At 44.2% G+C, this 14,147-nt stretch overlaps 1 protein-coding gene across 1 annotated transcript in view; it reads right to left on the bottom strand.

Moving 5' to 3' along the window:
* LOC118492919 (neurexin-1-beta-like) overlaps window positions 1–14,147 on the bottom strand; it is a 144,727-nt gene that overhangs the window by 29,691 nt on the left and 100,889 nt on the right. The window contains exon 3 of the mRNA XM_035993699.1: window positions 7,592–7,681. Coding sequence (XP_035849592.1) covers window positions 7,592–7,681 — 90 coding nt within the window. The remainder of the gene's footprint in view (window positions 1–7,591; window positions 7,682–14,147) is intronic.

Raw genomic sequence — 14,147 nt, 5'->3', positions numbered from 1 at the left:
TAGACTAGATGAAGGGAAATCAGTGTTTGTTTCTTTGGAGCTGTCTGGCCAGGATGAGACTCTAACAGGGCTTGATGAAGTTATTGTTTCAGGGTCTGCCGGGTCAAATCAAAAGTGACATGTGGTTTTAGAGCCAATTTGGGCGACGGGCAGGAGTGGGGGGGTGGGGTGGGGATGGAGGACTGGGTAGGGTAGAACCAGAAGCCTCTGCATGACAAGCAATCCCAGCGCCTAATATGACAGAGCTGGATGTGGCGGCGCTGCGGAGGAGAGGGTGTGTGTGCGTGTATATAATAACTTATGAAATATGTCAGTGAAATGACCTTTATGTGTGTGATATTTGGCCTTTTCAAGTAGTGTGTATTTGCGCAACATTTATTTACATACGCCATTCCCTTGTGTGTGTCTGTATGTGTGTTTTGACAGCACATGGGGTTGGCAAATTGATGAGGGTCTATAGGACCAGTTTGGGGGGGATTGGGTGGCTGCTGCCTCGTCTCTCTCCCCGGGGCTCTTATAGTGACATTATAAGCATTTAATGGGAAGAGGCTTGGGATTGGATGATTCAAACATATTCAGGTACTCTGTGTATGAAATGGATGACAAAGCATAATAATAATAATAAAAAAGCTGCATTATTTGCAAGGCTGTCATTGTTCTGCACATTTAAACTAACAGCCATGCTAGCTGCTCTGAGAGGCTGCACTTAGGCATAGCTGTGCTTCGAGCTAAATGCTAACGTCACCAATGACGATGCTAACAGGCTGATGATTAGCTGTTCAAATGTTTACTATGTTCACAATCTTAGTTCAGTGTGTTAACATGCTAATTAGCAGTGAACACAAGTATAGCCGAAGATGATGGGAATCTTTGTCTTCCATCTATCCATCTATGTATCCATCCATTTATCCATCCATCCATCTATCCATCCATCTATCCATCCATCTATCTATCCATCTATCCATCTATCTATCCATCTATCCATCTATCTATTCATCTATCCATCCATCCATCCATCTATCCATCCATCTATCCATCCATCCATCCATCCATCCATCTACCCATCCATCTATCTATCCATCCATCCATCCATCCATCCATCCATCCATCCATCCATCCATCCATCCATCCATCCATCCATCCATCCATCCATCCATCCATCCATCTATCTATCTATCTATCTATCTATCTATCTATCTATCCGTCCATCCTCAGAGATAAATCTGAGAGGTTAGAGAGATTACTTATTTTCTTCTTTTTGCTCTGTACATCCTCCTCTTAACTCTTACTTTATTTAAAGCCATATAGTATCCTATATAAAGTCCATAGGGGGAATATGAAATGCACAAAGTAGCACACAGTGCCCCTCGAATTTGTCACAACAAAGTGGAGTAAAAATAACTCTGGATGATGAAGGGATATGCATAGAAACATGCAAAGCAAAAGAAGAAGAAGAAGAAGTGGAGGGGCGGCCTGAGGAGGACTGAGCAGTCTAACATATGTTGTTTCTTCTAGGTGTGTGGAGCCTCCCTGTAGGACTAGAAACGCTGCTTGAGACGTGCTGCAGCGTGGTAAAGCTTTGCTCCTGGGAAAACACAGTACCCTGGGGGGGGGCTTAGTGGCTCATAGCCTAGCAGCTGCAGAGGAGGCCACTGAGAAGCATTCAGATAAACAGTAAATCATCACTATTAAAGAAACTGATCTGTAGCATGGCATTTACTTCATTTGGAACTGGCCGTTGGGCAGCTCCTGAGTTATTGAATGCATGAGAGAGAGGAAAGTAGAGGTTGGACAGGGACTGAGAGAATGGGGACATGAGAGATGACAGGGGCAAGGGAGGATGACAGACGAGTGGGGCAGAGAAAGAGCGAGCCTGCGTGAGGACAGAATGTCAAAGAGACGGAGCGAGGGCATGGAGGGAGGGACGGAGGGAGCGGATGACAGGCCTGATAAAAAGAACAAGAGGAATCATGCAGTTAAAGACGGTGGCTGAGGAAGAGAAAGACGTACAGTAACACACGGGAGTAAGATGGTAAGAAAAAGAGAGAAGGGATGGCAATGGCTTCCAGTGGGTAATGCGAGATCATTACCCGCAATTAAGGTGTGCTCACTTAAGGTTTTATCTGCGAATAAAGTTAGATAATCTAGACTAGGGGCTTTCTTGCTCAGTCGGACTTCGACCCAATGGTGCCAATGTTCCCAGATCCGAGCAATTCCTTTGGTGAGAGCAATGTTATCCTGGCAGACAGAAAGGTGAAGAAGATGAAAGATGCAATAAACCGGACGGTGCGTTTCTGTAGGTAATGCAAAAGTGTGCCTGATGATTTTTCTAATGAAAGACCACAGAGGTTGTATCCATTGGGTGCAGGTTGCATCACATCTTGTCTTGATGTCAGTTACTTAACAATTCTTCAGCCAAAAGTAAACTGCCCTAGTGAGCAGGTATAGCAAGTTTTCCGGTTGCGGCTCTACATCGACGCGCCATCCTGCTTGACTTTTTTTTTCAAAACATAGATGAGTTATGGCCGGTAATTACTAGCTAGGGGAGTGGGCTGGGCTTGGGCCACGCTCGACGGGCTAATGCACAGATTGCTTGTCAGAGGCTGTGGGATAATGGCTGTGTGTCTGCTACAACCCCCAGAATGGAGGTGGAAAGGATGGGAGGGGACAGGGGGGCTTGGTACTGGCTCTGAGCAGCTGACCTGGAGGAGGCGATTGTCGGAAGGGAGGGGGGAGATGGGGAGGATGATCTAAGTGTACCCATCCCCAGTGGAAGGATATGTGAACAGGACTGCAGCTGGAGAGAGAGCAGTGTCTCTCTCGCTCCACCGTCGTCATCACGCCTCTCTCATCCTCCTCCTACTCTTGTTATCTCACAGAGAGGAGGGATGCCATATGGTTGCAAAGGAGCTTCTATCTCAAATGTTCTCTCTTAGCTGAGCTGCAGGGTGGGAGGGACGGCCCAGAATTCACCCCAGTCAATCCACTGCTTTGTGATGTGCGGAACTGAAAGTTGGGACTGTTTGCACGCACAGTCTTTGTGGGTTTGTGTTCACAAATCCTCCATGCGCCTGTAGAATTTCGAGTATCCGTATCAACAAACAAGAACTCCCCCTATTTTCCATTTTCTTCTCTACAGAAAAAAGACAAAAAGAATAAGGCGGGAGAAAGTCGAAGGAGACTGGAGCAGAATGGGGGCGGGGGTGGGATGCTGACAAAGTCGATTATGAATTGTTCCCAAGTTATCTCCTCGGCGCAAGGCTCTCTTTGGTAATTAAGAGCATTTTGATTTTGAGAGAAGTTGGGCTGCTTTGGGTAGAACACTATGAATTAATTGTGTTTGACAATGGAGATAGAGCATGAAGCCAGACTGAAAGCCTTGCGAGGCAGCATGGCACCCTGAGGTCCTTAAAGGCAGCCGAGGGCGCTGCCGAGACGGTGGATCTGCTCTACAGGACTCTACAAACAGTAGATTGGATTTAATCAGATGGGGCTCTATCTCTGATCCTATATCTGCACAGAGATCTTAAGAAGGCGACACTGTCGAGGCAGAGTCACAGAGAGAGATAGCACGCTGGTTAGCTGGGAACAATCGTCTCTCTTTTTATTCACTCCAGCTGTGACTGTGCTGTTTTTAGGCCATTTCATGGTAGGGGACCATGAAATAACAGCAAAGTGTCTCTTCTTTTTTCAGAGGCTCCTTTATTGCAGCAGCCGCTTTTCTACTCGTGAGCAAGCACGTTCAAAATTCATACAATTTCCCCCCTTACTTCCCTTAAATATGGCCATAATAGTGCATCGAGATCAAATGAGAACAAGATAGTAACTCAGCGGGATACAAAGCTCCCCATGGGGGTTTGCTGAAAGACAGACTCAGACGGATTTACTCTCAGTCAACTGCGGCCCGATGCGAGAGAGAGAATCTCTGAAATCAAGCTGGGATCAGGAATAGCAGATCTGGACCAATGCCTGGCCTAGAGATGTTGATTTGGGCTCTGGCCTCACACCAAGTGGAGGACTTGATTGCCTTTGATTAGGGAAGAGGGGAGCTCACAGCAGACCATTAAACACTGAACATTAAACCTGCTTCTCTGGCTCTGCTACAGCTTTTAGGGCACAGAGACCCCGTGTTGTAGTATGGATCGTCATGCTTCTGGAGAGCTCCAGAGGAAGAAGATATAAAGCTATGATTCTTCGGGGAGCTTTATTGGCTTCCTTGCTCATCTGCTAAAGGGAACAACTAAGGGGAACTCATTGTTGCGTTATTTGTAATCTTCTTTTTTTTTTTTTAGCGGAGCTCCCTGATGAGATCAGGAAGCAGCAACACATTAATGTTGTTTCTGAAGAAACAGGGCGCACTGATGTAGAGAAATGCTTGCCAAGTTTTTAGTGAGGGCTGGCGTTGACGGTCAAGGGAAAATAAAGAAAAAAAGGAGTAAAGGAGAGAGAGGGGAAGGAAGGGCAGGAGCGGAACAGAAAACCTGCGATGACAGATCCATCAAGGCGAGAGAAAGACGTAAGGAAAAAAGGGGATGCAAGTTTTGGCTCGGATAGAGCTGTTGAAAACTTTTGGCACACTGATTTTTCCCCTCCATTGGGTCCCTGTAATGGCTGCCGTTTTGGATTTAGTCAGCGGGCACAGAGTCAGGCAGAGATGCTCGTTCTGATCTGCCTCACACGCGGTAGCCGCGATGGAATGAGGGCTTTCGGAATGAGACGCAGCGGGACAGCGCGGTGCCACGGCACAGCTCGGCTCCAATGACTTCCATTATATCCCAGTGTGACTAAAACACAGATTTGTCAGAGGTGATTACTGCTCCTATTCCGTTCCTGTCCACACATGAACATTATTGTGAGTACCAATGAGATCTGCCTGAGAGATGTGGAGCTTTTCCACGCTCATTGGATCTGACAGAACTGATGGAACATCGAAGGAGAGAGGATCCGTGGGGCTGATTGTTTTGTGCACTCTGGTGAAGACCCTTTGAGCCCTTCGTGTAATCAAAATCAACACATATTGGAGACCAAAAACTCCACATTGGTAACACAGCCTGGACTATTACTGGACATCTATTACAGGATGAATGGCCCAGGCTGTTTACCCCACGACTCGTTCAAATGTCCACACGCTGTACACCCTTCACCCTGCGTAGCAAATGACATACAAAACACTACATTCAAAACACGTTCCTTAGTGGTGAAAACAATAAATGTTAAAGGGACCTCAATTTCAAACACGTTTTGTTGAAATGATCCACAGCAGATGCGTTCATTCATTTTTGAATTTGGCGTTCAGTTGTTTGCTTTTGTTTTAACCCTCTGAGTTTTGCAATGGCGTAGAGAAAAGGGGAGGAAGATGCCAGGTGGACATTTGTTTCTTTTAGTAAAAAGTTAGAACTTAAGTTAGCTTTTTGGTTTTTTTAATTCGTTTTTGTCCCAAGTGATCGCCGCGACCTGTCCAAGTTCTTCCAAATACTGACATCCAGGTCCAATTGCGTTCAAATGTTAAACGTAATTTATAACAAGGTTATAACTGAGGGCTCTCTGAATTTGTCTCCAGCAGGGCAAAGCTGGAAAAGGTGTCCCGAATGGTTTCAATTTGCCAGTGGAAAGTCGTGAGAGAAACCCTCAGTGGTTAGTGTGGGTGGCATTTGATTTGCTGTTAGGTGGTTAGATTCTGTTTAGAGGTTTTCTTAGCTTTAAGTTCTAGCCGCTTCCTTATCAAAGCAACAAACGGCTTTAACCCTTTGAGCTCGGAAATGTCCGCTAATCCTTCTTGTAATCTAGACTAACATGTCTTGTGTGCAAACGGTATCTTACAAATTTCCAAAACCACTGTGCCTCTTCAGTCCAGGACGTGTGTTTGACATTTCTTTAACGAATCCAATTGAAAATGAACTTCTAAAAAAAAACAAAAAAAAAAAAAACACCCTGATCAAAGTCCTCGCTCGAGGTTTGATGGGGGGTGGGGGGGGGGGTCTTCCTGCTTTCTTAATGCTCTCATCTAAATGATTGGACGCAGACTCTTTTCAAATGATACAAGAAAGAGAATAATGCATTCCTTTTCAAGCTTGTTCTCTTTAGACTTTCATGATATGCACAAATTATTTTGTAAGTGGATGAGTCATTTTTTATTGATCCATTTATTCATTCAACTTTCATGGCCCGAGCCTTTTCTGATTCCTATTTGTGTCTTAACTACCCTCAGCAAGAAGTGCAATCCCCCGACGTACCGGAGGAGAGTAGAGATGAATGCAAGGATTGTTTTGTTTCCATGAAATAAATATGCAGGCACTTCATTCATCTTGTTTGTCTGACGCATGAATACTTAATTTTGCTCTCAGAGACAGACTTTATCTTCTGAATTCATCACCACGTGTGTTATGGTTCACAATGCCGTTTTGAAAAACGATTGGCTAAAGCTCGAAGCTCTAAATGCCTGATAATCTCAATACATCTCTTATGGAAAGAGAAAAGATAATGCAAACCGTACCGTCAAGACTGAGAGCTTTGGACATTCTGATCATCTACACCAAAACCATCCGTTTAGATGGATTCTCATCCTATACTGTGGGGTTTGTTCTGCTAAATGCTACTGTATGTGCTCTTGTTTAAACTACCAGACTATACATGTATGTCTGCAATGCTTTCACTGCATCGCAGAAACTATTTTAAGACTCGGCTCTATTTAGCTGTCTTTCTGATTTTTATATATATATATATATATATATTTTTTTTTTTTTTTTAGAATCAACCACCTTCAGCAGCACAAACACACGGCACAAGACAAAGATAAAGAGGTTGGGACATTTGGCACTCAAAGGGTTAAAGGATCGCCACTTTGATGGGACCACATTCGACACTTCTGGCACTAGTTATGCACAACGTTGGGTGCAAAATGTGCGCCCACATGCTGCAAATGAATATAGATTACTGAACAAACACTTCAACAGTCCCTTTAACTTTTAGTGACTTTCATGGAGGGGGATTCTTTCTTTTTTTTTTCTTGGAAATCCAGTAAGAGTTGTTGGTTTTCATGAGGAAATTCACATTCAGCCAACAAAAGACACAGGAAAGAAGCAAACGGAATCAATAGGCTATTTACATGTAGTTAGGTTATTAGGGGGTTATGTCGGGTTATTTGGGGGTTAATTCTCTGAAGAGATGCAGCCCCAGCTTAAGGTGCTTTGGATATTGGTCCCCAATGCTAGAGAATGGCGTTATTATTATTGAAAACTATACACCGCCATTGTTGTTGCCAATTATTACACAGTGAACTGCCACAACTGGGCAAGCGGGGTTGTAAAATGATGGCAAATAGTATATGATAAAACAACAATGTATCTTCCAATAATGTTGGGTTAGTTTTCAGATACCAATTGAGATAAGGAACATTGAATGAAATGAGTTACGATATATCAGCCAATTATTATTATGGCATGTTAAATCTGCGGTGGGTTATAGGGGACCTACAGTTCTGTTAAAGAGCCAAATCACATTCACCCCTGTTGGCACTGCACCTCCTCCAGAGTGGTGGTTAACGGTAGGTTAGGCGGTTAGATCATTAGTGGAGTTAAAGGGATTTTATTACCTTTGTCGAGTAGCCACTCGTCAACTACCCGACCAAGTCGGTATGGGATTCTTTGTCTAGCAATAGCCAGGCGCTCATTATCAAAGTTCCCTTTAAGAAATTTGGAGAAGACAAATTAAGAGAGGTTACAAAGAAATCTGGAAGTTGAAAGGTTAGAAGGTTAGAAGGGCAACATGGCAAACGTTTAGCAAAGTTATGTACTTTAAATCAGCTTTAGTTCGGACAGGAAGAACTTGAGGATGTGTTTTTTGGGCTGGGTTGTTAGGTTAGACAAGTTAACAGCATTCTAGTTACCTTGAGTTTAAGTGCTTTTTTAAGTTAAACAGATTTATGAATTATTTAGATATAGTATGATTACATTTGTATAAACTCATGATAGCTGTCCGCAAAGTGAATACACTTTAGAAATGCATTAGCAGTAGTGAGGAAAATTAAGCTAGAATCACACACAGAACCAGCAATCATGGAACAACGGCATTACAAACTGTGAATGAATTAAACAGGAAAGAAGGCATTTCAGTGTCAGCAATAAAGCATTGTTATTTCACATGAGCATTAGATAATCACAGAGCGTTAAAACACATTTCATGGTTGTTTCAAGGAAGACATGTTTTAGTTCCCAATGCACACAAAGAGTTTGCAATTAGAAAATCATCACCCCCCAATTCTGACAACAGGATGGGCTTCCGCTCGGGGAGCATCACTTCACTTTGAATCCTCTACTTCAACTAAAGCGGGAAGGATTTAGTGAAACCGTCAGCAGTGTTTTTCTTCAGCGAACCCCCCCCCCCCATTAATTGAGCACTTCTCAGTGGCACTTGGCAATTAGCATCACTTCATCAACGTGTCAAAGAAGTTCCATCGTCGCTGTGCAAACTTATTATCCCTCACTTCACTTCAATCAACCTCTGGGTCACGCTGCGCACGCCTCCGGCACTGTCAATAAGACAGAGCTGGAATTAGGGGAGATGAGGGCCGATGGTGGCCAGGCTGGGGGTTTGATGAAGTCTAAAGTGGTGGCAATGTCAGAGGCTTAATTAGGATTTATTGTCTATGTCAAACGGCAATCTTTCGCAGATTATAGGCTATGCTAGCACAGTGATTCTTAAAAAATGGGGCCAGGGAATCCCCAGGCGTCCTGAAGGAGGGACAAAGTTCTGGGGAGTTCCCAGGAAATAAGGAACATGCTATTAGTATTATAATTTACTGGAAATGATCCAACTTATGAGTGAGAAACTAGATCAAAAACGTGTGACTTGCTACATACAATGTGATACAATTTAACTTTAAGGGCTCTAAGTAGCCTACAATGTACTTAATTATCCCCCGCTACCCCAAGCACCACAGAACTCACCACCAAGCTACTTATGAGTCCAAAGCCCCTTTCACACATGATCTGCAACCCTGAAATTATCTAGACTTTACTCAGAGGATGTGATGTATGTGAGAACGCAAATGTCCTAATCAGTTGGACCGGGCATTTTACAGACTTTACCCTGCCAGCTCCCTAGTACATTACATTACATTGCATGACTTACAATTGCTATATATATATGTCAGAGGTCGCACGCCTCTGGAGCAACTAGGGGTTAAGTGTCTTGCTCAGGGACACATTGGTTGATGTATCGCAGTGGGAATCGAACCCAGGTCTCCCACACCAAAGGCATGTGTCATATCCACTGTGCCATCACCCCCATTACTAAGTCTGTGATATGTCCGTTTGAGCCCATGTGTGAATACAGCAGGCCATTGTCCGCCGAATTCACAGCGAGAAAGTGGGCGTATTGATAATGTCTCTATCATGCGGATCGCGCGAAACCGGAAGAAAACAAACATCCAAGGGTGAAGAAGAAGAGTCATACACACAAAGATGGGAACTTCTGCCAGTAAAGGCAGACGAAATCTTCAGACAAATTCAAGGAACGGCGTTTTTTTGTGAGCAAATTACGAACCGGCTACATGACGGCGGTGTAATCCGCTTGATGACCTACCTCCTGACTACCGAGCGCAAGTGTGGTAACACTTTTCGATACTCCACGCAGACCATTGGCTACAATATAAAATTATTCCGAGGCCAAAGCGGCCGCGGTGCGGTACTTCCTATGAAACAAGCCAGGCACCACAGTGTTCTCTGTGCCCTGGTGACTGACTGACAGGCTGGAGGATGTAAAGCAAGGCAACTTTATTTCTATAGTACATTTCAGCAAAGTGCTTTACATAAAATATTAAAAGAGCAGTTAAAAAGAGATAAAAGATAAAACGTGCTAAAATAGAATAAGATATAAATACAAGAATAACAGTTCCAGTGCATTGTAGGAAATGAATAATTGTTTGATTTAATAGGAACCGGTTTGGGAGGTGTTGTATTTTGAGTGGTGTGTCAAATGCTCTAAATAAATAATTGAATTCTTTTTACAACTGAAATGAATTTTTTGCTATTACTGAGGGAAAGTACCGAAAAAAGCTACCGTTGGTTACCGGAAACTAATTTCAGTTATCGGTAAAAATGTGAACGGTACCCAACCCTAGTTGTGTGCTACATGTGAGAAAGGGAAACTGATTCTGCAGACATTGTCTGGAGTTCATATAAGAAAACGGCTCAAGTAGCTTCTATTTATTCCTGGCTCTGTTATAATTAAGCCGTAAGCCAAAGCTGTTGAAAACTGTAAGCCAAAAGGAACCAAACCCATAATTGCGGTGAAATAGACACTTCTGTGATGAACTGTTGCTGTGATTTCAGCCGTAAATAAACACTGAACAGAACCTCAAAAGTCTCTGACAACACAGTATAAGCAATTTCAGGCCTAGATGTGAGTCTGGTATGAAACGTTGGAGCGCAATTGGCTGATGAAATTGTCTGCAGAGAGCCAAGTTAAAGACTGAAGTAAAGTTTGGGACCGAAATCTTAACAGAAAACAGACGAGCTTGGAAGTACACCCTGCATCCTATAGTATACTTTGATTTTGCCCCCCCCCACACTGCTCTGTGCTGCTGCAGTGATCTAAAATAGACCACCACTCAGTTCTGCAGTACCTACTTCCACTCCCCAGGGGTCTCTCTACCCACGCCTGCCTGCCTGCGCAATAATGGCTCACACAGGCCGAGGAGGAGTGCATGTGTGCGTGAGCATACTCTATATGAACAGTAGTTTGTGCATGGGTAAAGAGGGACACTCTGAAAAAGGTAAGAACTGGGTGGAGAAAGTGGAATGAAAGATAGCTGGCAGGTGGATGGAGAAGTATATAGAGGACAAGAGTAGGCGGTTCCAATGTACTATACAGTATGACTCAGTGTCATTCATATGCTGCGCATGTAGCTCTCTGTGTTCATATGGGTGAGAACAGGAAATGACAGATTGTGGATGTATTCATCTTTCTATAATATATAATTGCGCATAGTAATGATGTTTTTATTACCTGCAATAATACCTAAATTAACCCTACAAGGTGGAGCCATTTAACTTCAAACCATCTGTAGTGGCAGCAAACTGTTCTGAGAACTGTGTTGCAGCATGTATAGTGTGACCAATTACATGCATGTGTTCACACTGCACGTAATATTAGCTAGGTACCACTGTGCCTTCTGGAAAGGCAGTGCAGCAATTACAGTGCACCACACACACACACACACACACACACACACACACACAAACAAACACACACACACACACACACACACACACACACACACACACACACAGCCTTATTTCAGAGATGACATGGGCACTCTGCAGCAATCACTGAAGCAGAGAAGGAGAGGCAGATGCTGCTGGTAGCACGGAAAGAAGAGAGGGGGTGAAAGGGGTGGTGGTGGTGGTGGGGTTGTGGTTGTTGAGAAAAGGCGATCCAAATAATAACAGAGTGAAGGGAAAATAGTGAGAGGCAGCAGGCCCTTAGTGAGATGAATCAATCCTACGTGAATGTTCTCCTCCTGCTGCTGCTGCATCTGCTATCGAATCCACAATTCTGACTAAACCTCCTCCCTCTTCAAGCTTTCTTGTCGGAATCCCACCGAGGCTCCCAGTAATCCAATGAAGGGTCCATTTTATCATCCAAGTAATAGTTGATGAGGAGTATCAACTGGAGCTGTGTAGCTGTCCCTCTAGTGGCAGCTGTTAGACACTGCAGTCAGGAAACTACTCAAATGGTTTCCCCCTCCCTTTCTTCTGTGCCTCCTCTTTGGAACGTTTCCTTCCATTTTTTGCTTCCATCGCTCTTTCCTTAATTACCCTACGTCCATTTTGATTGCTTTCTCCTAATTTCTTCCATGCCTCATTCTCTTCTTGCACCTTAAAGGGTCATTTCGTTTTTGTTTTTCAAGCTGGACCCTATTTTCCCATGCATTGGTGTCTAAGTGACTAATGTGAAAAAAGAGTCTTTGAATTTGGTCCAGTGTTGAGCGAGTTTGCTGTTTTTGGCCCTGACAGGATCAGAATGTTATTCGGTGTCTGACAACATTATGGAAAGATTTGTTAAAAAGTAAAATCCTTTTTGTTGAACCAGAAACAGCTCACCAGACTCCATCTGTAGGGATCCTTTCCAAAATGTTGTCAGACACTTAGAATAATAATCTGACCCTGTCTGGTGTGGAAATTGAACAATGCACAATTACCCAATAACTTGCAGCTGCCGCCTGCAGCGGTCTCGCTTAATACTGGACCAGTTTCAAAGACTGTTGTTCCCATCAGTCACTTAGACACAAAACATGGTAAAATAGGGTCCAGGTTGGAAAAAAAACGTTACAAAGTTACCCTTTTACTACCTCCTTCTTGTCTCACAATTCCACAATTCCCTCCATTTCCATGATTTCTTCTTTAGCCTTTGCTCCTTCCTTCCATCCTCCTACGTACGCCCTACTTCCCCCCCGTTCCTTCCTCCACAACACAATTGGCTCTTCTTATACATCCACTCACCTCACATTTCTTCCTTCCTTCCTTCCTTACCTCCTGTTCCTTATTTCTTCCCTTTACCCAAAGTGTCTTCCTTACATTTATCCTTCCTCCTACTTCTCTCACTTGCCTCCTTAAATCCCTTCTTTTGTTTAAGCACCTTCACTCCATTTTATCCCTCCATCTTTCCTTACTGCCATGGTAACACCGTGAGTATATTACTAGGAGAATAACTGTGGTACATTGCGACACAGGCAATGCCATCCATTATTACACACATACACGCACGCACACACGCACGCACGCACGCACACACACACACACACACACACACACACACACACACACACACACACACACACACACACACACACACACACACATAGAGTCTGACTAAGTGCACAGTGGGGAAAGTAATAAGAGTGAAGTGTGTACAGTATGCAAATGTGTGTGTATTCTTTGCCTGGCAAACGAGAGAGAGACAACATCCTCATCACCCAAATAAAGCGCAGAAATCAACAAACAGTGGTTTTGTGCCTTTACTCAAAAGAAAGAGATGGACACGGGGAAGAAAATGGAGAGCAGAATGTGATGCGGCGAATGAAAAGTTTGTGGAGCCACAGGAAAATAATCCCTAAAGTTCCGTTGGACAGGTTTTTGTGTCATCCACGCAGCACTGTCAGAGAATCTAAATTCCTCCGTATCGTGGTTGTTTGTTTGCATCTGTTTGCGCTCCGATCCTTGGAGAAATAAGTAATTCCGAGTGAACCAGTGAAACTTTTCCCCTCGCGCTCTCCTCCCCACCAGCTGAAGCCTGCTTTGCATGAGAATGGGGGGATAGATTAAACAGCTGGGCCCTTGTCTTCTCCCTCACCGTCATTATCGCGCTCGCTCCACTCCCAAGACTATCTCGATGCGGAAGACGGCGAAACAATGCTAAAGGACCTGGCGCTCAAGGAAATCTGATATACAGTACAAGAGAGAAATAAATTAAACAGTGGCTCCAAACTGTTGAGCTATACAGTATATTCTTCCTTATTGATTCTTTCTAAAATACACAACCTTGACTGATAGAGATCAGTGGCTACAGTAAGTTTCCAATGCCGAGTAACATTACCTTTCCATTAATTTGACATGGTACAAGCGGCCGAAATGGGTTTCCTCAGGAGAGTGGCTGGCATCTCCCTTAGAGATAGGGTGAGAAGCTCAGTCATCTGTGAGGAGCTCGGAGTAGAGCCGCTGCTCCTTCGCATCGAAAGGAGCCAGTTGAGGTGGTTCGGGCATCTGGTAAGGATGACCCCTGGGCGCCTCCCTAGGGAGGTTTTCCAGGCACGTCCAGCTGGGAGGAGGCCTCAGGGAAGACCCAGGACTAGGTGGAGGGATTATATCTCCAACCTGGCCTGGGAACGCCTCGGGATCCCCCAGTCGGAGCTGGTTAATGTGGCTCGGGAAAGGGAAGTTTGGGATCCCCTGCTGGAGATGCTGCCCCTGCGACCCGATACCGGATAAGCGGACGAAGACGGATGGATGGATGGATGGATGGATAATTTTACATGTCAAAGTTAAATTACTAGTCAAGGGGAGCAATTCTTAACAGGTGTACAATGTTTTCTGTGGTAGTCGGGGAGTGTCTAATGACAAATGCTATTGGTTGCATCATGGGAAATG

Source organism: Sander lucioperca, chromosome 17, assembly GCF_008315115.2.
Source record: "Sander lucioperca isolate FBNREF2018 chromosome 17, SLUC_FBN_1.2, whole genome shotgun sequence".
Classification (NCBI taxonomy): Eukaryota; Metazoa; Chordata; class Actinopteri; order Perciformes; family Percidae; genus Sander; species Sander lucioperca.
The sequence above is the reverse complement of the archived record's forward strand: the minus strand, read 5'-3'. Positions and strand labels throughout refer to the sequence as shown.